The 25204-nt window shown below is 55.3% G+C and overlaps 1 protein-coding gene across 2 annotated transcripts in view; it reads right to left on the bottom strand.

The window, feature by feature from the left end:
* The window catches only part of SFXN5 (sideroflexin 5), a 93285-nt gene that overhangs the window by 18974 nt on the left and 49107 nt on the right, over positions 1–25204 (bottom strand). For both annotated transcript variants that reach the window (XM_063135851.1, XM_063135852.1), the window contains 6 exons: positions 22997–23053; positions 21346–21411; positions 16628–16718; positions 12728–12843; positions 9885–9970; positions 1129–1246 (listed from right to left, as the gene is read on the bottom strand). In XM_063135851.1, coding sequence (XP_062991921.1) covers positions 1129–1246; positions 9885–9970; positions 12728–12843; positions 16628–16718; positions 21346–21411; positions 22997–23053 — 534 coding nt within the window. The remainder of the gene's footprint in view (positions 1–1128; positions 1247–9884; positions 9971–12727; positions 12844–16627; positions 16719–21345; positions 21412–22996; positions 23054–25204) is intronic.

Genomic DNA, 25204 nt, shown 5'->3' with positions numbered 1-25204 from the left:
TAGACAATGGTAGAAACAGCACATAATAATAAAACCCAGATGAAGCCAGCAGAAAAGGATAAAATCAGCAAAGCACAACAACAAACAAAGCAAACCCAACCAACCAGCAGCAGCAGCAGAACAGTGGTAAGATCTACATGCACGAAGGGCAGTTCTTCAAATGCCTGGGAGACCAGAAAGGGCTTCTCCCGGGCACCCAAAGGACCACAGCAGAGGCCCACGAAGCGCTTCCCTCCACGCACGGCCCTTCCCACCTGCAGCAAAACACACCTGCCCTCCCACACTTGGCACACTGCTTCTCTCCTGCCCCCCACCTGTGCCCTCCCAACTGTCTGCCACCACATATACCCTCGGGCACTACCCCCCCCACCTCCACCCCTGGGTTCACAGCCCCCCTCCTCCCCATAGGGTCATGACCCACACTTGGGAAATGCACGCAGAACCTTGGCCTCTGTAGAGCTGCTACCAACCAGACTTCGCGCCTGCTGTATCTGCCCTGACTCCCCAGCGGGCCGCCCCCAAACCTGTGCTCCAGCCTCTTCCGCTCTCAAGACGCTCCGGACCAGGCGCCTGAGGCACGGCACGCATGGCAGCAGCACTGGGGGTTCTGCAGCGCGCCCTTTGAGGCCTGGCGCTCTGGAAGAGACCCAAGCGACGTTGGCCACAAGCAGAGGGGCGGGCGTCTCTGCTCTGGCGCGGGGAGGGGGGGAGAGAGCCGTTGCCACGGACAGCTGAGCCGGGGGTGACTTGGCCCGGCAGCCGTTGCCACGACCGGAGCAGCTACTTGCTCCGCTCAAGGAGGTGAAACCATCTTTACCTCAAGAGAGGCAATGGAACAGCGGCAGGAGGGGGAGGGGAGCCTCAGTGCACAGCTGATGTTCCCTTTCCATGGGGCAATGGATCTAGAGCTTTGGAGCACCCAAAATAACCGCAACGGCAAGAGTACCACTGGGCACATGCAGAGGGCCTCTACTGCACCACAGGTGTGCCCCCAACCCTCATATTAGAGTGACAAGGCGAGCCCCGCGTGCGTCTCACACCCCACTGTGTCGCCCCGGTCAGATGAGCACAGCCACCCCCCTCCGGCCGCCCGTCACCTCTCACAAACCAGGACGTTGCGCCACTGACCTCAGACATCTGCGGGAAGAGGCTGATGGCCAAGGGCAGGGCCAGGCCAAAGGCAGCAAGGCACACGAGGCTCTGCACGGGGAGGACCATCCGCGGCCGGGAGCGCAGCAGGGCTGTTCTGCAAGGAAGAGGAACGTTCAGCTCGGCCAAGGAGCGCGGCAGCAAAAGGCCCGCCACCGCCACCCACCGCCCGCCGGGACACCGTGAAATGGGGCCGTGGCCAAAGCAAAGGGGACCTGGCCTCGTGCAGACGTGTCCCACTCGGCCGCCCAGACGTGGAGATCCACCATGGAGGAAAGGCGGCCAAAGATAGAGGCAGGGGAAAGCCGTGGGCGGTGGGTCACTTAGGGCAGGCGACAAGAAGCGAAGCGGATGCTAAGCGCAGGACCGAAGAGGCGGGCTCTCTGCCCGGAGGCCTTGCAGCTGGCCCCCTTCCTGGGGAGCCCCTTGGCTCAGCAGCCTCTGGGGCAAAGCGGATGCTAAGCGCAGGACCGAAGAGGCAGGCTCTCTGCTCGGAGGCCTTGCAGCTGGCCCCCTTCCTGGGGAGCCCCTTGGCTCAGCAGCCTCTGGGGCAAAGCGGATGCTAAGCGCATGGCCAAAGAGGCGGGCTCTCTGCTCGGAGGCCTTGCAGCTGGCCCCCTTCCTGGGGAGCCCCTTGGCTCAGCAGCCTCCGGGGCAAAGCGGATGCTAAGCGCAGGACCGAAGAGGCAGGCTCTCTGCTCGGAGGCCTTGCAGCTGGCCCCCTTCCTGGGGAGCCCCTTGGCTCAGCAGCCTCTGGGGCAAAGCGGATGCTAAGCGCATGGCCAAAGAGGCGGGCTCTCTGCTCGGAGGCCTTGCAGCTGGCCCCCTTCCTGGGGAGCCCCTTGGCTCAGCAGCCTCCGGGGCAAAGCGGATGCTAAGCGCAGGACCGAAGAGGCAGGCTCTCTGCTCGGAGGCCTTGCAGCTGGCCCCCTTCCTGGGGAGCCCCTTGGCTCAGCAGCCTCCGGGGCAAAGCGGATGCTAAGCGCAGGGCTGAAGAGGCGGGATCTTTGCTCGGAGGCCTTGCAGCTGGCCCCCTTCCTGGGGAGCCCCTTGGCTCAGCGGCCTCCGGGGCGAAGCAGATGCTAAGCGCTGGACCGAAGAGGCGGGCTTTCTGCTCTTGCACTCATGCCTCACCCCCACCCCACCCCATCCCAACTAAACTTCCCCTGTTCCCTCTCTCCATCCCTCCCTCCTTGCTGCCCCTTAGGCCAGAACGCCAGGGGAGTCTGCCATCCACCCCACCACCCCTCTCCCCCCTCTCGCCTGCCTTTGAGACCGGTTCCAACAAACAAGGCCTCCTTGCAGAACTGCACTTGCTCACGTCCAGCTGTTGCAGCTTCTGTAATTTCATTTATTGTATTTCTATACCGCCCCATAGCTGAAGCTCTCTGGGCAGTTTGTAAGAATTGTCCCTGCCATCCTTCCCCTCCGCCGGTTGTAGGAGTGTCAATGCTTTAGCGGCAGGGCCTGGCTTCTCATGCTTAGGTGACCAAGACTTCTATATACAAATAAACACGTGGCTTTCGTGTCCACCTTCTCCCAGGACTCTGCCCATCATGTGGACAGGGAGAGATTCCCCCCCCCCCCATCCATCATACTAGAACCCAGCGGGGTCATCCCACGAAGCAGATTGGTCTGAGATCCAGGGCAGGTGAAAAGAAGGCCTTCTTCACACAGCGCAGAGTTAAAACAACAGAATCTGTTACCAAACGATCTAGTGATGGCCACCAATTTGAAGGATTGGACAACTTCATGGAGGAGGAGGCTATCCATGACTACTAGCCCTGATGGCTACCTGCTACCTCCAGCGTCATGGGCCCTCTGTCTATGTACACCAGTTGCTGGGGGACGTGAGTGGGTGGGAGAGTGCTCCTGTGCTCATGGGCTGCTTGTGGCCTTCCCACTGAGGCATCTGGTTGGCCACTGCGGAAACGGAATGGTGGACTCCAGAGGCCAGTGGCCTGCTCCAGCTTCAGGGCTCTTCTTACACCCTTTACTTCCTGCAATCCCTCATTTAAGCTCTTGTGGCACGGAGAGGCACGGCTTATAACCAGGCGGGCGTGAAGAGCACGCAGGGTCACGTGGGGCTGGCAGGCAGGGTGTGGCCACGGCTGAAGCAGCCCCACGCTAGCGCCCCTGCCTCATCACCAACCAGCCATTTCGCCACACGTCCAGCCCAACGCAGACCCCCCTCGCTTTAGCGACGCTTTGAAAATCTCTCCTTTGAAAAGCAGGGGATGGATGGATGGATGGATGGATGAAATGTGAATGGGTGCGAAGCAAGCTGGAGCCAAGCAGGTGGGGAAAAGGGGACGTGCTCTGTGCCCCCCCCATTCCCTTCCTGTTCTGCAGCTAGACACTGCGGATCCTCAGCCGTGGACTATTTCCCCCCCTCCGTCCCCTCCCCAATTAAATGGGCTAAGACAGGAGCGCCCCTTTTCTATGAAACGCAGCAATCCTGCAAGCGCAACGCCGCCAGCTGTAGTTCTGGGCCCTCGCAACGAAAGATGCCGATCCACCCGTGGAGTCGTCGCTGAGAAACGCGCCCAGAGGGGCTCCTCGGAAGCCCCAGCGGCATTCCTTACAAAGCCCCCCACCCCCTTTCTCCTTCCCTTTGGTGGCTGCACCCTTTTAATGACGGCCCTGCTGGGCTCCTCATAATCACCACGAGGGAACGAAACCAATTTAGAGTGTTCACTGGTGCGGCTCCCAGGTGCGACTTCCGCCATGGGTGTTTTAAACTCAGACCAGTTCAAATTACAATGGCTATAGCCTCCTAATTAAGAGGAGTTATGGCCTGATTTAAAGAAAAAGCCTTAATTAACACATGAAGTGTAATGTCTTAATTGGGACTCAGATCCTACCATTTGCAAAGTTCAGCCTAAATGACTCACAATTAGCCGGGAGGGAGGGACGCTCGCTCCCTGTCTTCAGATCTTTGCTCTCCAAATCACAGCAAGCCAAAAACTGCCGCCGCGGCCTTGAACAACGAGCGAGCGAGAAGGGGACGGCGGCAAGGCCTCGCCCTGCAGGGACCAGCGCCTCTTCCCTTGTTTGCTCTGGTAAGCAGAGCTAGAATGTATTGCTTTGTGAACAGACTTCATTGTTTTGAGCTCAAGAAAAGCCAGGCAGCCTGAACACGGACCACAGGTCAGGGTCCCACCGTTTGATGGAAACAGAGCCGCCGCCGCCGCCGCCATCAAACCGCAGGAGAACGGGAACGGCAAGCGAACCAGGAACCGCTCCGCCTGTGGCACGGCCCAGATTTGGCAGCATCTCAGAAGCAGCTGGGAAGAATGCCCTGGTGGCCACCTTATCCCCAGTGTTTGCCCGACATCTCAGCAGGGGTGGTTAGAGGACTGAAAGTCAGGTTTGGGCTACTAACTACCTCTTTAAACCGCCTTTTTAACCCACCTTTTTTAAAACCAGGCATGATAAAAAACACAGCATTAGCCGTTCTTAGTAGTTAGCAGCTGTAATGGCATATGAGGCCCTTGTCTAAGCCTTAATATAAAGCTCCCCTCCTAAATGAGTAAGAGCCAAGTAAGAAACAAAAGCGGTGCTCGAGAGAAATCCTCTCTTGATCCAGAGGCCAGAACGAACTGCAAGGAAGGAGGTTAGGAGAAGCTTCCTCAGGGAAAGCGCTGTTTGACATGGGAAAAGGCGGCCTCTGCTTTGATGGAGGAATTTGAGCAGGGCCTTGGAGGGCGCCATTGATGGATCCTGCACTGAGGAGGGGGTTGGACTAGATGACCTCCAAGATCCCCCCAACTCTAACATTCTCTGATAAAATAAGGCCAGGGTCCTTGGAGCTGCAGTTCCAAATGCTCCTTCGGCTTAGACTCTTTCAAGAAGGCTTCAGGCTTAGCGCAAGGGCCTTCCAGAAGAGGCTTTTATCGTGACGTCACCCTGCCTCGTTCATGCACTCAACTTCTACTCGTAACCCTCCCGTGTTCTCCCATCTTCTTTCTTAAGGCAGAAAATCCATAAGGAGAAAAGACCAGATGGCTGCACAAGGCCCTTTGGATTGGTAGTCCTGGGAGCGTTCTGTCTGAAAGTGCCCCAGACAGCAGCGCACAAACTGCCATGTGGGGGGCTCACCCCTTTGTGTGACTTCTAAGAACAGATCCCACAACAGCAGCCGCCAGATCATTAGTGGATCTGCGCAGTTCAGAGCAAGCAACTCCACCCACGTTCCATCTGCATGGGGTGCCCGTTCATTGCCAGGCCCAGTTCACTGTGCTGGTATTGACTGGGAAAGCCCCACATGAGCTGGGAGCAGGGTGTGTGAAGGGCCACCCCCAACCCTGTGAACCTACCCATGTACTGGGAAGGACAACGTCTGAAGTCCTGCTCGGGGTTCCCCTGACAGCAGAAAGGAGGCAGGTGAGCACTGGGAGACGGATGGGGCCTTTTTGGTCACAGCACCTAAACTCTGGAACTGGAATGCCTTCCCAAGAGAGGCCTGGTTGGCTCCCTCTCCTGGCCTTCCAGAGAGCAGCAAAAATCACATTTCTTGCAGCAAGCATTTGGCTCTACATAAGTTGGGCTTAACGGTCTTGTTCATTTTAATTATCATTTCTAATTTGTAAAACATAAGTTTTAGTAGGTTGCTGTAAACTCCTTGGGGTTCCTTGGACGCAAAAAGCATGGTATAAAACTGTTGCAATCTGAGAGATCCCGGACTGGAAGAAGGAGCAAATCTGGATTTTATTATTAGCCGTTTGGAGCACCATTTTTGGGATAGATAAATAAGTCTTGTAAATTTACTGCGCGGTCCGTCCATGGGTAGGGAGATGCTCGCCTCCTTGGGACCTAGAATTCCTGGGAAAAACTGGAATGAAACGCAATGCAACCAGGGCACTGGGCTGGACCAGCGTGAGTGCCCCCCCCCTTTTCTCTCTGCCAAGACTCCTGCAGCCAGGGGTGGGGGCAAAGGGGCGTCCTCTCAGCTTCAGCATCTCCCCCATTTCACCTGTTTGGCCTTCCAGGAGCCCTTCTCTGAGGCCTGTGCGGTGGACTGCGAAGATGCACAGCTCTGCATCTCTGCCTTTGCAAGGGCACCCAGGCAGCCTAGCCCCACTCAGCCCCACACCTGCCACAAGAGCGTGCTCCTGGCAGACGGTGGACAGGGAAAAGCCCCCAGGGCCACACTGGGGAGGGGGCTGATCCTGGCGCAGGCCTGGCAAGACGCAGGCCTGCTGCTCCATGGGGACCGCACCTAAAGCAGGCCAGCCTCCTAGACTCCCCTCGCTCTAAAATGACAAGCGTACAAAAAGTTATGTAGACGGTGCATCTGCTCTGCAGACGCCCGTGTGTCACAGATCTTGTAAATACACCTTCATTCAACTTTCAGCACATTGTTGATTAGTGGTTCAAATTTTGCATAATGTGGCAGCTGCTGCCGGCATTTTCAGGAGGTTCTGCAAAGTCTTCCATATGGAAGTTGCTCTCAGAACTCCAAAGGAGTTATCGGGTTTTGTGCTCCAGAATGGCATTTGCCTCGAGAAGGTGTGAGATGCTAAACTAAATATGACAGGAGTTAACCGAAGGCTCCTAAACTGACAGATTCAGGGCGGGGTAGGAAAGTGTCATGTTTATATTAAACAGAACTGCCACCGATGCCTCTATCCCAAGTCAGTGGGAACAATGAAGGGGGCAGGAAGAGCGGAACGCCGGGCGGCTTTCTGGTGTGTAGAAGGAAACTTCTCCTGGAAGAGACCCTTAGTAGAGGCCGCGTGCCTTTCTCCCTCCCTCTACAGAATCCCCCTGGGCCCACCACTAGCCATTGCTTTAGTGACGCCACTGCAGGGTGTGCCTTTAGCACATGACTCAGTGTGCTCGGTGCAATACCAAGCACAGGAACAGCACAGCGATCTAAACCGTGTGGTGGCAGGGAACGGTTAGGGCGCCTCCCCCCAAAGCCACACGGGGTCCCTTGGGACTTCAACCTGTAGGGAAATCCACCTCACATAGGAGGGTCCACAGCTAAGCAATTCGCCTAATTGAATTTTTCCTTTATTCTAAATCTGGTGCCCTCAGGTCTAAGCATCTTGACTCTGCCTCAAAAACTTAACCCAACCGATTTATTTATTATTGCATTTATATCCCGCCTTTTCTTCTCCAAGGAACCCAAGGCGGTGTACATAATCCTCCTCCTCCTCCTCTCCACGTTATCCTCACAACCACCACCCTGTGAGGTGGGGTGGGCTGAGAGTCTGTGCCTGGCCCAAAGCCTCCCAGTGGGTGTCCACGGCCGAGTGGGGGCTAGAACCCGGATCTCCCGACTCCCAGCCCAACACTCTAACCACTACACCACACGGGCTCCTTTTAATCTGCATTGTGGTTGTGCTCCTTCAACACCTTCGCCATCGTGTTCTTCCACCGCCAGGAACACCAGCAACCTCCCTCCCCTTGTCTCTTTTCCAAAACTCAAAGTGCCCCCCCCCCACTATGGGAACAGAAGTCTGAGGACTGCGCAAAAGTGTCTTGAGTGTATGGGTGTGGGTGTGGGTGTGGGTAGATGTCACCTGCAGCCCACAGAGCATGCTTTGCCACCCCCCTCCATTCTAATCAAGGGTAGAAGTAGACCTACCCTACCACCCATAACAGCCACTGGGACTTGCAGCCTCATCCTGGGCGGCGCCGGACTGAGGCAGCAGCTCCTAGGATCCGGCGGCATGCGGGATCCCAGCACAACCTGTGTGCTTGGGCTGGGGGCCCAAGCCACGCCATGGGCCAGCTCAGCGGCAGGGGGGCCACCAGGCATCTGTGAATGTTCCCCTGCGCCAAGCAGGCAGCTCAAAATAGACGCCACTTAGCTGGGCTGGATGATCCCCCAGGGTGTCCGCACGGAAGGGGGGCTGTGAGCCCTGAGGAGAGAAGCCTGACGGCGGGAGGCAGCGCGGGGCTTCCTGGAGAGTAAAGAAGAAAGTCTCCAGGAGCTGAAATGCACAACGTGAGAAAAGCGGAGGAACGCCAAGAAAGCTGGAAAAAACGCAAGAGAGATGAACAAAGCGGTGTAAGGAACGGAAGCGTGCAGACGGGGAGAGGCAAGGGGGGCCGGAAGTGCAAGGGCCCGGATCCAAGTGGAGACGCGATCCACCACTTGCCACGAAGGAAATCGGTATCATCAGGATCTGGGGAGATCTGTGCTGCGCCCCTCATGGCAGGATCTTAAATCCTTACAGGAAGGAGCCCAGGACGGCGGAGTCCCCAGACAGAGAACCGTACTGCCGCTCAGCCTGTGCGACGGCCGCTCCTGTTTCAGAGGCTTCAAAGCTTCTGTGGAGCTCTTTGCGGGGCTTCATTTGACCTTAGTCCTAGGAAGAGTTTGGAGTGCTCAGCTCTCCCACGTGTGAAGAGAGCCTTGGGGCACTGCCAGAGTGGGCTTCTCTCACAGCTGTATAGCCATGTCTGGAATGGAGGAGGGCACGTCCACGTCAGGCGTGGCTTCTCAGCCAGCACACTCCTTGCTTTTATTGGCTCTCTGCTTGTTTCAAATTTCTGACAGTCAGCTAATTACAGAAATGTAATTAATAAAACCCATTTAAAATGGAAGAGCTGTGTAATTATCATTCGTTCAGACTTTCCTCAAACATTTACACTACGCAGCCTGGTGCGCTGCCGGTCAAAGAACCAGGCAAAAGGAACACGCTGCTTCCCCATGGCCCCAATCCCAGGCACAGACCGGAATTTCCTTGTAACCTGTGTTGCTTGGGTTGTGTCTTTGGTGGGAACACTGGCTAAAGCACCCATTTTGTTCTGAGAAAGGCAGCAAGAGCCAAAGGCTTGATGGTAACTGGGGTGGGGATTACCTAGTTTTTGATGTGTGTCCTCTGCTGATGAAATTAAAAGGAGTTGCCCTCATGGGAATATGGGCTCCATGCAAATGCCTAGCAGGCGACCAAGTCACCCATGCCAGCCAGCCAACCACGAGAGTGCCTTTCAATCGGACGAGCGGGGGCCTTGGCGGGAGACCAGTCCGGAAGTGTCCGTACCCCAAGAGAGGTTGGCTGGCTAAAGACCACCCGGGCCACCTCTCGTGACAATACCGCCTCCATCCCCGCCCAGCCCCTTATCTGGCAAACAGCAATCCGTGCTGCTTCTGTCTTTCCCTGTTACGGTTACTAAGAGCAGTGTGATGGCCCAGGGGCAACGCAGCTGCAGAGAGGGGCGGAGGGAAAAGGGTGTGTTGAGGGAGAAATGAGCGACTGAATGAGTGGGTCGTGTTCGGGGAGTGTGGTGTGTGGGTGTGGGTGTGTGGGTGGGTGTGGGTGTGGGTGATCCTGAACAAAAAAGAGAGCAGCAGGTTCAAAAGAGCGTTTTTGGTTGTGGTGCTCAGATCCCACCTCTGACATACTTTGAGCTACTTGCATTTTCACCGCACCAGCTTTCCGACCTGTGGGACGGGGGCCTTGGGAGTGGCTGTGCGAAGGGGCGCCTCTGACTGCACCCACGAGGCTCCCTCAGAATGGCCCCTAAATGTACTGAATGGCCCCAAAGCCTGTGATGGTTCCGGATTCATGTCTCTTCTTCCCTGGAAGGCTCTTGGCCTCAACTCCCAAGCAAAGCCTGTGCCCCGCTGCAGGGAACGGCCCCCTTGCCCGTGGCTCGTGGCCTCCGATCACAGCCACGTCCACGTCTCCCTTATGGGGAGTTCCCAATGCCTGCCTGCCTGCCTTCCCAGGAACCAACTGGCCCACTCCAAAGAGCAGCCCTTCCACCACACTTACTTTTCCAGAAGAGACATGATGACAGGAGGTAGAACCAGTATAGGCATAGGCAGGACCACTCTGGTTAGGGCCGTCTCTAGCAATGCCTGAGAAAAAGGAAACAGAAGGTAAAGCCCCACTCCAGAGTTTTGCTGATCTCTAGATGAAAACTGGTCGCCCCGTTATGCTTTCTCTCAAAAGCTCAGAGGGTAAAACACTTCCTGTAACTGCTCATTCGCAAATGTACCCAAATTTCACCGCAAAGCATGGGACCGCTTGGGGATCTTCTTGAACTGCACTGAACTCGGTGGGGAGAAGCCACCTGCTTTCACGTGGCTACTGGTGCCAGAAAGAGGCCTGCTGGGATCTTTCCCTCTCTGGTCTGAGCCATGGTCATGGCAAATCCAGGCTCTTGACTCGTGGCACAAGTCACAATTCTGCCCAAGGTCACACTTGGAAAGGCTGCAGTGACAAGGCGGACAATCCAGAGGCCAGGCCGGCTGCAAGAACGTCCACTCCAGGCAGGAAAAGAGCACCCACGCAGAAGCAGCCTGCTCAGAGGGGCCGGCCCTCCTCCGTGCCACAGCCTGCCACCGTTAACTTTAGCCTTCGCTTTTGGGGTGTTCCTCTGCCCACTTGAAAGATTACTGAAAGCCTACAACTGGGAGGTGATGCAGACCTCCAAGCTGCCAATACGATTTCAGCGCCGTCACTGTTTTGTAAAGCCGCCATCCAACCGGCAGACGGAGGCCAGAGAGAGAAGGAGGTTCTTGTGGGACACTCGGGCCGCAACCAACACGCTGTGGACACCCCGGCTTGAACGTTCCTTGGTTGCAACTCTTTGTGAGGAGTCAGGGTGTGTTTCATTGCTACGTGTGTGCCAGGGCCGCTCTGCTGACCCATCTCTACCCCCTACACCACCAATTGGGAAGCGCCCAAACCAGGAGCGAACAAAATCCAACGCAGCATTTTTTAAAAAAGGAAAAGCAGTCTCAGGAGGCTGCAATGGAGGGTGCATGTATTATTATATCGGTATAACCTCTCGTTTGGATTACTGCACTGCGTTATACGTGGGGCTGCCTTTGAAAACGGTCCGGAAGCTTCAGCTGGTACAAAACAGAGCAGCCCATTTACTAACAGCTTTGGCTATTGGGCAGTATAAAAATGTAATAAATAAATAAATAAATAAATAAATAAATAAATAACAGGGACTGGCTGGCGAGACCACATTACGCCAGTCCTTTTACAACTTCATTGGCTGCCAGTCCAGGTCCGGGCCCGATTCAAAGTGCTGGTATTGACATTCAAAGCCCTAAACGGTTTGGGGCCAGGTTATTTGAAGGAACGCCTTCTCCCATATGTACTTGCCCAGACCTTAAGATCATCTACAGGGGCCCTTCTCCGTGAGCCCCTGCCGAAGGAAGTGAGGCAGGTGGCTACTAGGAGGAGGGCCTTTTCCGCTGTGGCACCCCGGCTGTGGAATGAGCTCCCCAGAGAGGTCCACCTGGTGCCTACACTGTACTGCTTTTGTCGTCAGCTTATTCTCTCAGTATTTTAACACTTAATTTTAACTTAAATTTAAATTTTACTGATTTAACTCTGTATTTTAATCTTATATCAATTTTGCTGCATGGTTTTATCCTGGTTGTGCTTTTTATACTGTATTTTGTATTTGTGTTTTTAACCTCTTGGTTGTTTTATTGTGGTTTTAATTTTTGTGAACCGCCCAGAGAGCTTCGGCTATTGGGCGGTATAAAAATGTAATAAATAAATAAATAAATAAATAAATAAAATTCCCCCCACCCCCACCCCAAGAGGAGGCTGCCATTTTGGATTCTCCCTGGACAACCGTCAGTCGTCCTCCCAGGCAGGCATTGCCAATAAAAGACTCTTTCAGGTTTGAACTCTCTGTAAACATTCAACAGCAATGCAATGATACCTGGCATTCACACCGTGCTTCTTGAGTGTTCAAAAGTGCTTTGTGTACATTATCTCAGTACTGAGCTGGAGACTCAGACACAACAGGGACATTCTGGTGCAGTTGTGGGCAGACGGCAGAGTTTAAAGGTTGGTCGGGGAATCAGCCAGAAGTTTGTGGCAAGCTGGAAACAGCTGGAGCCCCTTTCTCTGGGCATGGCTGACAGTTGCCAAGGAGTTCCAGCAAGGTGGAAGCTACACATCCTGTGTTTTCCCCTCAATTTCTTTTTAAGCAGTGTGTTTTCCCTGCCTGGTGTTTCCACATCAGGCACTTCAGGTTCTCTGATGCTCAAGAGCACAACTACAGAGAGGAGCAAAAAGTGCCGTGAACCCACTATTGTGGAACCAGGGCTCCGCAGAAGCTCCTATCTGCGGCCTCTTTATTTTCTTTCTATGTGCAGAGCTCAGTGGTCCTCGCAGCGAGGACTTCATGTGCCTGGTGTTTCTCAAACCCTGCTGCTGTGGCTGCACATGCCCACCAGAGGGTGCTTCAGTGACAACCGCTCACGACTCAAAAAGGACTTTCTTCTCCCAGCCTAGCACGGGGGGGGGGGGGGCGGCTGGCTTACTTCTGTGTAGGAGGCCATCACGGCATGCGTATTCCATGTATGAAGAAACGCAGAATGACATCCTTCGTTTGCTCCCCATGTGGGAAAAACCTCATTGTAAAAGGTAGGGCTGGTAGCGCCTGAGTCCCTGCCTAGCTACTAGAAGCACAGCAGCGCAAATGTTTCTCAGTCAAAACAGAGCTAGCTTCTCCATGCACACACACACACACACACACACACACAGAGGCTTTGCCTGATGCTTGCGCCACATCCATTCACAAGCCACGGGTCAAAGTAATCATGCCACACTGGGCCACAGAAGCCCCCCACGGCACGTACATGTTTGGCAGCGATTCTGGAAGGTCCAACGACGTTTCCGTCAGCGTCCAGGACGTCGATCCCTTCCTCCAGTTCCGTGTGTCTCATCAGGACCACATTGCAAATGTTGGCACTAGCTGTGAAGCAGAAGAGGGAACAGTGGCAGTCAGGAAGGCAGCTGCAAGGTCCACGATCTGAACCCCGTACGGCAGAAGATGAATCCATTGTGCAAAACTCAGCAAATGCGTATCATTGGCATAGTTTCTTCTGCCTGCAGAGAATGCTGGTTGCTTCACGGCAGAATCTGGATTGTTTTAGTCCAGCATCCACACTGCTCTGGCTTCAGAGAAATAGTATTTCATGTGCGGTGCCACGACACCCCTGGCCAAGTCTGAGACATATGCCATCTGAGAGCCAGTGTGGTGTAGCGGCTAGAGTGTCAGACTGGGAGTCGGGAGATCTGAGTTCTAGTCCCCACTCGGTGATGGAAACCCACTGGGTGACTTTGGGCCAGTCACAGACTCTCAGCCCAACCTACCTCACAGGGTCGTTGTTGTGAGGATAAAAATGGAGAGGATTATGTATGCCGCCTTGGGCTCCACGGAGGAAAAAAGGCAGGATGTAAATGCCATGAATGCCAATCTACAGAGGTCTTTCAACCCCTAGAATGCAGCTCTTGTGAAAAGCACTTACAGCATCCAGCTACAGAGCACTTCCTTGCCCACGCAAGCCTTTGGCACGGTACCTCCGGCCAGGTCCCTGCCCCGAAGGAGGGGGCATGGCCTCGGGCCTGTCCTTGGCAGGCCAATCTCAGCGCAACACATTTTCTCCATAGGAGGGTCCCCACGGAGCGGTTTTCATGTAAACCATGATGCTGGGAGGCAAAACCCTCATGCATTCTGCAGAGCACGTTCACCTCCCCGGCTCCTGCCTCTTATGCTCATGAACCTTTGGAGGCCTCTGCCCTCGTCCTTCCATGGGGTGGGGACGAGAACTGCCACGTCATGTACCATCCTCAGGGGCCCTTCTCCATGAGCCCCTGCCAAAGGAAGTGAGGCAGGTGGCTACCAGGAGCAGGGCCTTCTCTGCTGTGGCACCCCAGCTGTGGAATGAGCTCCCTAAGGAGGTTCACCTGGCACCTACACTATATTCTTTCATACGCCAGGTGAAGACCTTTTTATTCTCTCAGCATTTTAACAGTCTATAAATTTAATTTTAACTTTGCTGTTTTAAATTTGCATTTTAAATTTGTATTTCTGCACCGCTGCTGATTTTATCCTGGTTGTGTTTTTATATTGTGTTTTATATCATGTTTTTTATACTGTTTGCTGTATACTTTGAGTGGTTTTAATTTTTGTGAACCGCCCAGAGAGCTTCGGCATATTGGGTGGTATAAAAATGCAATAAAATAAATAAATAAATAAAACCAGAGCTGGCCAAGAGCCTTTCAGGCAGGCGTCTGTTCTCCTCCCGGGGTTTCTGATCCTGGTGAGGTGGTGGGCTCTCCCACACTAGAGGCCTTCAAGAGGCAGCTGGACAACCATCTGTCAGGGATGCTGTAGGGTGGATTCCTGTGTTGAGCAGGGGGTTGGACTCGATGGCCTTGTAGGCCCCTTCCAACTCTGCTATTCTATGATTCTGTGATTCTATGATCCTCGATTCAGGGCCTCCACACAAGGCAGCGGCCGGAGGGAAGGGGCGGGTGCGAAGGAGCACTAGAGCCTTGTCTTTGCTCAGTCTGGCTAATGGGCAACTCAGGCCAATCGACAGTGTTGGTCTTTAACGAAGCCGCTCACCCAGGGCTCTGATGCCGGCGGTTGCCGCTCCCCCCCCCCCCCCCGGATGAACAAAGCAGCAATTAGCAGGAGGATGGCCAGAGTCCTGGCACACAATTAAGCATGTCAGTACACAAATAACGGAACTAGAGAATTAATTAGGAGCTGAACAAATTAATTACAGGCCCTCAATCAATCCTGACACCAGCTTAACCTTTTTCTCTTAACACCTTGGCATAATAATAGAACAACCTGATAGAGATTCCCCCCATTGCCACACCTTGCGCTGCGTGCTGAGATTTCAGCTATTGGGAGGTATAGAAATGAAAGAAAGGAAGGAAGGAAGGAAGGAAGGAAGGAAGGAAGGAAGGAGACCGGTGGGCTTAGCCCAGACTTTGAAACAGAACATTTGAGAACTACAAGTTCAACCGCAGCTTTTAAAGCTCAGCTAAAAAAATTTCTTTTTCCTAAAGCTTTTAAAACTTGATTTTGTTCTGACTTTATACTGTTAGTTTTACCCTACCCTGTGCCTGTTTGCTTTCTCTTCCCCTCCTTATTGTTTTATTATGGTTTTATTAGAATGTAAGCCTATGCGGCAGGGTCTCGCTATTTACTGTTTTACTCTGTACAGCACCATGTACATTGATGGTGCTATATAAATAAATTAATAATAATAATAATAATAATAATAATAATAATAATAATATTTATGCTCTTAACCTCCCGATGGCGTCCCAAAAGAAGACTGCGAGGCCTCTCTTCAGATCCAGAAATCCCCGGCTCCAGGAAGGATTTTGGGATCACAACAACACATTATAATGATGCAGGAATCATCCAGCATCTTCTCCTGCGTCTTGAAAAAAAAAGAGCTCACTCTCCTTCCCTCCCTTCCTACCCAGGGTCCAAGGACATCTTGTGGGTTTTGGTTCAAAGGCCTCTCCTGGATTCAGGAAGGGTTTTCCCCCCACCCTACACAGGACTCCGGATTCCCCCCCTCCCACCCCATTCCTCTGAGACTTCATGAATTGTGGTAAGGAGCAGCAGACCAAGACACCCACACCCACACCAACCGGCTTTTTTGCTTACGCTCGAGATCTCACGGGTCACCTTATCTGGGACCAGACACCAATTTACCCCCAAGCCTCACTGGCTGGAGCCCTGGGGACAGCCTGGCAGGGAGGGAGGGGCGTTTTGGCCTCCTCCTCCTCCACCTCCTGCTAGGGTGTCTTTGTGGGTCACTGCACTGTGGTCCACGTAGGCCAGTCTGTGGGTCACAGGCAGATGGGCAGCCTGGCTGTGCAGGTTCATCCGTAGGGGACTGAGGCACGGATGGGATGGGCGGCGGGGGCGGGACTGGGCAGCCTCTGCAACCTATTCAGCCGCAGCCACGCCAAGGGGACTTGCAGGCGGAAGGCTGCCAGCCCTCCCCGGCAAAAGACCACACACGGCTGCGCCGCCTTGCCCTCACTCATGGACTTCCTTGCAGAAAGAAAAGAGTTGGGGGACGTGGGAGGGCTACACGTGGAAGGCCACGTTGGCCGTGAATGGGGCAGGGTGATTGCCGGACAAGCGCCTTGCCCCAGGCCGCACTGCCCTGTCCTCAGGGTTTACGGATCCAGTGGCTACAAAGTGGGGTAACAATGGGACTACCAGACTAATCCCACTGGCAAGGAAGGGATGGAACTCCGTAGCAGAGCACTGCATGTTGCGTTTGAAAGGCCCCGGGTTCAAGTCCTGGCTGAAAGCCTGAAGAGCCTCGGCTGCCAGCCAGTGTCGACAACGCTGGGCTGGGCGGACCAAGGCCCTGGTTCCGTAGGAGGCAGCTTCCAAAGCGTGTAAAATTTCAGGGAGGGAAAAAGGTCCCGATGCTAATGAATGAAATGTGGACAGCTGAACTAGTGTACAAAAGGGATGGGTGGAGGCTGCTCTTGGCTCAGCGCGCAAATGCACCCCTGGCCAGGACCCCAGGAGCCCTCGCAGGGCCTTGCGTTATGCCCAGTGGGGAGTTTCATCCTTTGGCTCCCCTCCGTCAATACCAGGATGAAGCGCTGAAGGCTGCGAAGCCGTTTTGCACGTGGGTTCAGGCGCAGCAGGCGGTGCTCAGCCACAAAGCATTCCAGTCCCAAGAAGCGGCCCACGCTCTTACCTACAGCAGGGAAGGGCACCAGTCTCTGGATCAGGAGCCTGGTGGCCGGGGTGAACTTGTTTGCCCTCTGGATCAGAACATTAAGGCCCACCTGCAGGGAAAGGAAGCAGAGAGAGGAGAGTCCCGAGGCATGCCAGCCCTGCCCTGCCCTGCCCTGCCCTGCCCTGCCCCCCCCCCCCCGAAGCCCAGCTCCCCTCCTGGGGTGAGAGACACAGAAGCAGCAGCAGCAGCAGCAGCAGAAATCTGGCCAGGAATAGTTCCACCCCCTTGTCCAATCCTGCTCTGTCTCTCCCTCCACAGCCCCAACTGAAACAATTACTCATTCATTGTTAAAGGAATTTTAAAGGAAGCCAGATTCCAGCTGGACATCAGGAAAAACTTCCTGACTGTTAGAGCAGTACGACAATGGAATCCGTTCCCTAGGGAGGTGGTGGGCTCTCCCACAGTAGAGGCCTTCAAGAGGTCAGGGATGCTTTAGGGTGGATTCCTGCACTGAGCAGAGGGTTGGACTCGATGGCCTTGTAGGCCCCTTCCAACTCTGCTATTCTATGATTCTGTGTTGGAGGTTCCTTCATCTAACAACGATTTTCAGGGGTAAACTTAAACTGTTATCCATACAGAAAGGCCTAAAAATGCGGAGTGTGGACACAAGGGGCCCAGAGACGTCGTGGCTCCCTGCCGCGTGGATTGGCCCGGGGCTGCAGGACCATGCGGGAAGCAGCCTTCGTGCTCAGGGGCAGCTCCCGCTCACTTCGAAGGAGGAATAGGCCCCAGCGGATGCTGCCCCACGTTCAGCAGCCAGGGGGGCACCCTCCGGATTTCCCGCCACAGGCACAAAGCGTCGGCCCGCGGAGTGCACCTCCCGTTTCGCACCCTGCATTGAGTTTTCCCAGCTGCCCATCACTGGCGGGGCCTGGGCCAGAGAGGGTGGAAGTGGGCTCAGGCCATCCCACAGCTCCATGAACGCCCCCTCTGAATCCTGAATGGAGGGCCGAGGGATGGAGAGAGATGCAGCACTGCTATCGTCAGTCCGGGATCGCTCCATGGTAACCGAAGCTGCGGCTGCATCATGTGCTCATTGTTAGGGACACAAAGTCAACCCCAAATATCACCTGGGAATCCAGTAACTGCTTCCCCAGCCCAAACCCCTGGAGGCCACAAACAGAATTTCACACCTGCTTAAGAAGCCGCGTGTCGGCAATTGCTACCGCAAAATCCTGGCGTGAGCTGGACATTTTAATTCTAACCTCTGCAGACAGTCAGACTTGGCAGTCTGAATCTAAGCTGGTCTCCCTGGAAGTAAGGCACCGCAGCTTCCTTGCAAGCAAGTATTCTCTGAGTGCTCTTAGAAGAGTAACATGTGGAATAGCATATCAGAAAAGGAATTCATTTCTTTACTCTTATGTGCTTTAGGGTTCGCATTGCGATGGCCGCTGGCTATAAACAATAAAAACTTGAGAGTTGGCAATACTGGCAGCGGTGCAGCTGAGGCCAAATTCCAGGGCTCCACAAGCCTTGAACCGCACAAAGGACCGTACAGGTGCAGAAGCAAACTCCACTTCACTCCTGTTGTCATGATTTAAGTGGTCATAAAATGCAAAATTGCACCTGCTCAGAGAGCATCATCATCATCATCATTATTATTATTATTATTATTATTATTATTATTATTATTATTATTATTATACCAAGGATGGCAAACACAGGTGGGTTGGGTTTTTTTACTGTAACATATCAGGCATGGAGGGGCAGTTTTATAGCATTGAATCATAGATTAGCAGAGTTGGAAGGGGCCTACAAGGCCATCGAGTCCAACCCCCTGCGCATGGAATTTCGGAGCGGGGCAGGGATGCCCACAAGCACCTCTTGCAGCTTTCATTGGCCGAAGGGTGGGCACCTGCAAGGGATGGAGTGAGGAGACCCACTGTGGCGCCCAGGGGTCCATCCCGTGGAGCGACACAGAGCTGCGTGATGCCAATCGAGGCTTGCGGCCAGGCGGTGGGGAAGGGGGGGGCGAAGGGGCTGCCCACCGGACCCGACGCACCGCAGATCTCAGGTCTCCTTTCCAGTGCTAAGTGGCCAATCGAGTCAAGGGCGGTGGGTGGCCGCCGGCTCCATCTCAAACCGATTATGGGCTATCGCAGCAAATTCGCAGGCTGTCAACGCAGCCGCTGCACGCTGCTCGCAAACAATTATCAAGGCGAGGCAGCAAGCATTAAGGAGAGCCACAGGGGCGCCTTCACCTAGATAGGAGGGTGAAAAATGGTGTCTCTGTGGGTGGGCAATGTCGGGGGTGGGGTGGGGGGAGAAGGGGCAGGTGACACAGGCAGCAGGGAGGGAGCTGAGAAGAGTCCCTGGCAGGGAGCTAACAGGGCCGGGAAAGGTGGACAAAGAAGAGACACCAGGTGCCCCCTCCCTCCCCTCCCCTCCCCTCCCCTCCCGCCCTGCAATGAGAACCTGCCGTGGAGTTGGTGCCGCACCGGCCGCCTCTGCCACCCTCACACCTGGACTTTCTCTAAGCAGACTCAGAAATGCCGCCCACGAGTGGGAAAGGCCCCACGCCTTGACCAGAGAGGCTGGGCGCTTAGGGATCGGGACGGGAATGCGCATGGGCCACCTTTAAGGCCTCAACTGTTTGCAGGGACAGGAGACACATTAAACAGGTCAAGGGATGGCCACGGCTGGGAACTTAAAGATGGCCATTTCTTGCACCAACGAGGTGCGCGAACCACACCGGTGCTTAAAAAGTACATTGGAAGGCAAAGGGCCTCTTAACGTCACCACTGCCGTGAAGGCTGCCCATGCTGCGGAGGGAGTAAAAGGCGGGGGACAGGACCAGCCCCACCTGTTTATTTACAGTCACCATTTATATACCGCCTTATTTGCAGAGTGCAATTGAAAACAATAAAACTCCAACACAATGAAGAACCGAGAACATTAAAAACTCTAAAACATTTTTATGAACGACATACTATAAAAGGCTAAATTAAGCAGGTGGGTCTTCGCACGGCCTTTGGCAGAGCCGAGAGCGGGGTGGTGGTCATGGGGGGTTCCGGAGGGAGCGCGTCCCGCAGGCTGGGCCTTGGCGGATCGTGGGGTCCTCAAGAGCGCCCTTGTGCACACCTTCATAGCCAGGCAGGTTCATGCAGTGACAGGCCGCCCCTTAGTCTGCCAGGGCCTGAACCCACTGCGAAGGACAGCCCCACACTGGGCAGATGAGCTGGAACAGACCCCTTATCGAGTGGCAGGGACGGGTGGCAGAGATGGCATTTCACTCGCTCATCAAATAAACTAGGGATTCGAGTCCCTTTGATGTGGCAAGGCTTTGGTGCATGGCCTGGGTACATGAATTCTGCAATGGACCCCTGTGCCCCAGCTGCTCCTAAGCCCCCCTCCAGCCAGTCGCCTATTTCCTCAGACGCCAGGTTCCCTGCTGTGTTCCTCCTCGTGATCTGAGCACCCGTTCACTTCAGCTACAGGATCTATTCCCTCAGGCCCCTTTTATACCTGATATTCATTTTGCTGAACTCTAAAAGTTGGGCGTAGAGCCTCCCTGGTGCCATGAATGGATGTCTCCCCACGAGAGAAACCAGGCCTAGGAAAGGACTCTGGGGGCTCATCAAAGCCCATACCAAAGAAGAAGTGAGCTCTAAAAGCCCCTGGGTTTTTATCCAGCTTGGAGGACGGTGGGCTTACCTGGCCCCTCCCGTTTCCCTTTCTTGCCCGTAATGGAGGGCCATCACTCCACTCCATTCAACAGGAGAAAGTAAGAAGCTGCAGGGGCAAGCACAGGTGTGTGTGTGTGTGTGGCAAACTCCCACACACACACACACACACACCTGGATTTCATCCCAGCGTCTCTTTTTACCCGCCCTGTTCAATAAAGCCGCTTATTAGAGGATCTCTTCAGGCACGAAGGTGACAGGCACGGGTTTGGGATCTGCAGCCCTGTTCAGCCAAGGCACCAATGCCAGCAGGAGGAGGGGAGGGGAGGGGAGGGAGGAGGGAGCAGGACTCCACTTCTGCTTTTGAACTGGGTCCGAAGCTGCCATTCCTGCCAAGGAAACGAGGACCTCGGAGTCGCAGGTCTGGACACTGGCGCTCCTCATTCTCTTTCTTGCTCCCTGCAGACGGTGTGCATAGAGGGGGACTTGTTTTAATTAATCCAAGATTCCTTGCAGACCACTGCAGGGTGGGGATGGCACAGGTTTTCAGGTCATCTCGTCCTAATGGGCTCGCCCCGGGAGGTGATTTGCTGCTAATTGTCAGCAGAGTGTGTTTAATGAGGCCCAAAGCCTCCGGATCTGGGCACAAAGAGCCAGGCCATTGGGTCTCCTTTGAAGAGCAGGACAGTGTGGCAGACACACTTGCCTGAGGACCTGAATCACAAACCTCCTTCTCCAGGGCAGGATTCACGCCCATCAGGTGCCAGCAGCTCAAGGAAACTGAGAATGAATGTGCCCTGGCAAAGGGGCTTTTCTTGGCCCAGCACAGGCTGGGTGGCTGTGGGGATGGGGCAGTGGGACGGGGGTGGTGGACAGAGGTGGCCGTGGGTGACCTAGGAGCCACTGTGCTGCTGCTGCTGCAGTCTCCCAAGCAAGGCCCAGGGCCACTTGGCAGAGGAGACCGCCCGGAGGGACTGTGCCAGCCAACGACTTCCCCAAGTAGCTGGCATTCACCCACGGAAAACGGAGAGACGAGCGTAAAATGTTACCCACCGCGATCGAGACGGCACTTATGACAGCTCCCAAGTAGCCCTGGATGAACTTGGACGTCGGAGAAGGCTTCAAGAAGAAGACAAAGAGGGCAAGACATCAACCCAGGCGTGCCGCGACAAGCCCAAGTCCCAGTGATGAGAAGCAAGGGGAACAACCCCCTGGTGTGCTCCAGAGGCTTGTTGGGGGGGGGGGGGCAGTGACTGAGGCCCTGCCACAGAATTGGGGGGGGGGGGGGCTTCTCAGGGATGGCTGCAATCATGGCCCTGGACATATTGCCACCACATCTGACCTGATGGAGCGCTTGGGCTATCGGTCTGACCCGGGGGGGCCTGTGCCACACCTACAATCTCGCAACAGCCCTTACTGCCAATGTGGGTGCCTTCTATTGAAAAGGAGAGGAATCCTCGCCCTTCTGAGAGGGAACGAAGGACAGGGCGAACGCCAAGAGAGCAGCCCAGGCCTCCCCCCTCCCCCCAGGCCAGCACCTCCAGTCTCCTCTGTCTGCGGGGGAGCGGCCCCCATTCTGCCCAGCGCCCAGCTAATATGCAACCCAGTGGCTGTGCATGGTGTAGCAGGTGGCCATGAATACCCCCTTGGCCCTTTCAGCCCTTTAGCTATCTCCCAGGTGCCTCAGGGTCTGGCATCCTCCCCCCTCTGGGACAGCCACGTTCTCCCCTCACCCTGAGTGAGTGAGGCCAGCAGCTCACCTGCCCCAGAATGATCTGCTCTGATCACTAGTGGATCTCCTGGCACTCCGGCAGAGAGGAGGCTTTCTGACCCCTGCTGCTCCATGAGGCCCTTTCATGGATGACGATGCCAGGAAGGGCGCACAGAGTGCAACGCCACACTCTGCCACTGAGTCACGGGTCCTCCCCCAAAAGGAGGAGCTGGGCACGCACCACCCAGATGGCCAGCCCAGGCAGTGTCTGGCCGGCAGCCCCACGCGAAGCCCCTTAGCCCCACGGCAAGCGAGCGCTGCGTCAAGGCAGGGAGCGGATAGCCAGGCAGCTGAGCCAGAGCGGGCCTGAGGCCTCCGGGGCAGGATGCACGAGGGGGCCTGGCTGGGCTCTCCTGCCGCCCGCAAGAGCCCTTCCCCCGGCTGCCGGCATCTGGCACTCTGCCCCTGGGCCCAGTCAAGCCCTTCGGAAGAGCTCCTCCGTCCTTCAGCCTGAGGGCGGCTGCTCTCGCCCCAGAGGGAAGGAGGGCCTGTGGCATCCAACCCACGCTCACAGTAAAAGCAAAGGGTCCGGCTGACTTCTAACAAGTCAGGATTTGCACATCATACTTTTGTTAGAAACCAGTCTTGTATGGTTTTATTAATGCTACATATGTATAGGCCCCAGTGGCACTTCGCTAAAGGTTTCAAAACTTACACATGGGCAGAGGCCCTTGTGGCAATGTGCCTAATTAACCTAAGGACAAAAGTGCATTTTAATGTTATGTGTCATCCCAATGTATTTTCTTGTATTATTACTGTGACGGGCCCGAGGAAGGCCTTTGAATAAAGTACAGGCCGAAACGCGCCGGGCTTCGTGAGAATGAAATGACTCCGCGCCCTGAGAACCCGCTCCCCCTCCCGGTCTGACCTGGGCCCTGGCGGGGCCAAAACCCAAATCTATCGGGGGCTGCAGCCGAGGCGGCGTCCTCTCACCTTTGTCGCGTTTCGGTTTGCATAGTTGACGCAAGCGTTGTGGCTCTGGTTCAACCACTACGGACAAGACAAAAAGAAACAGGGACAAACACCTGGTTAAACGTGAGAGAGGCGAAGGGGGGGGCGGGAGGGGGGGAGGCAGAGCGCGCGAGCAGGCGGCAGTAGCACAATGGCTGCAAGAAACAGAAACAAAACAGAGTTATAGCACCCAGGCAGGAAAGCAGCATTTCCAATTATGCCTCCCGCTGGGAAGGGAAGTTTTTTGTTATCAAATCCAGACAATGGTGTTATGTATCTGTGAGAGAACAGGCTGTCCAGAGAGGGGCACTCATGGCAGAAGCTGGCTCCCGCGCCCTCCTACCCATAGGCAGCCTTTCCCACCAGGCCCTCCTTGTGCTGCAGCAGCAGAGGGCTGCTGCCCGGGACCCCTTGGGCCTCCACCGACGTCTCTCCAAGGAGGTGGAGAGGCAGCAGCGGGACCGGAAGCCGCCTGCCGCAGCCTTGAGCCTGGGGGCCAGCGTCAGGCGAGGATCAGACCCGGGGGCCAGCACGTCGTTCCGGCCGAGAGAGAGTGACAGAGGAAGCAGCCAGGCAACGTCTTCCCAGCCGGAGGGCACCCAAGGGGGCCGTGCGGCAGCAGAAGCTTCCTGGTCAGGCGACGGGGCTGCTGCTCCCTGCGTCTGTGACCACTTCCGCCTTCTCCTGACTTGCCCCTCACTCCAGCTTTGCGTCTCCTACGCCTTCACCTTGCTGGGCGCAGGCCCTGACGGACACGGCCTTTGGGTCTTAAACGCCCTGTCAGCCCCAAGCCACATAGGGAAGGCCGCTTTCCAACCCACCGTCCCCCAACTCCTAAAGAAGACACCCTAATCTCCAGGTTATCCACAGGCTGGCTTCCTGCCATGGCCACATCCGTGGCACCAGCATCCCCCACCCTTGAAGGAGGGTCATCCCTCCCCCACTGCTCTGTGGTCCTCCGCCAAGGGAGGGGCTGCAGGCAGTAACAGGAAACAGGGCTTTCTCAGTGGCAGCCCCCTTGTACCTGTTACAAAACTCTCTCACTGGAGAGGTTCAACTGGCTCCTTCGTTGACGGTCTTCAGGCACCCGAGACATTTTAATTTCGCCAAACTTTTAATGGGTTTTAACTGTATGTTAACTTGGTGGACTATTTTTACTTTGCTTATTTTGATAGAGGGTTACTGGTCTCAACTTCTATTTGTCTGTTTTCATTGCTGTGATCCCTATTTTGGGGGCCAAAAAGCGGAATATAAATGTTTCTGTAAATATAAATGCGTAGTAGCCTGGCCACTTCCTTCCCTTGGTTGTCTCTCATGGCTGACAATTGTACAGAGACTGTACGCAGGTTCATGTACACTGAGGGCCCCGGCCTCACCTCAAGGCAGAACCCTGTGACTGTCCTAAGCTCAGGCTAAGCCCAGCTGCCTTCCCGCCCACGAACAAGAGGAATCTTCACCACCTGTGAAGCCCAGACACAATACTGGCCTATCTCGTCTCAGAACCCTGGACTGCTTATGTTCAGAACTGACCACACTGCCTGACAGTGGCCCTCCTGGGTTTCAGGACAGGGGACGTTCCCAGCCTGCCTGGAGATGCCAGGGACTGAACCCGGGAGCTTTTGCCCGCAACGGAGACGTTCCACCGCTGCACTTAAGGCCCTTCCCTAAACACAGGCAGCGGGCTTCTACGGAGTCCAACTAGCTGGCTCCATCTAGCTCAGTACTGTCCACACTGACTGGTAGCAGCACTCCCCAGGGCTTCAGGCAGGAGCCTTTCCCAGCCAGGAGATGCTGCCAGGGACGGACAGCGGCACTTCTGCACACAAAGCCTTTGCTCTGGCACGGAGCTCCATCGGACGTGCCACCGGAAGGAAGGAGGGCCAGCCTCCAGCACAGTGCCTAGCCTCTGGGTTCCCCTTGGCCAAGGCTCAGCCTCCTTCTGCTCAGGCTCCGGCTCTGCCCGCTGCACGAGGGCGGGGCAGCTCAACTCTGCCCCCCCTCCACGGGGAGCTTGCGAGGTCAACCCCCCGCCCCTCCAGGTCTCCAGATCTCTACCCCCCTTCCTCAGCTTTACAAAGAACCTCCTCCAAACTGGCTTTCATCCTGCAGGTGCTTCCCCTTCCCTTAAGGAAAGCCGGGACCCCTGCCCAGAATCTCCGTGACCAGCCAGAATCCGAGTCTGGGCTGGGT

Source organism: Elgaria multicarinata, chromosome 10 (assembly GCF_023053635.1).
Source record: "Elgaria multicarinata webbii isolate HBS135686 ecotype San Diego chromosome 10, rElgMul1.1.pri, whole genome shotgun sequence".
NCBI lineage: Eukaryota > Metazoa > Chordata > Lepidosauria > Squamata > Anguidae > Elgaria > Elgaria multicarinata.
The sequence above is the reverse complement of the archived record's forward strand: the minus strand, read 5'-3'. Positions and strand labels throughout refer to the sequence as shown.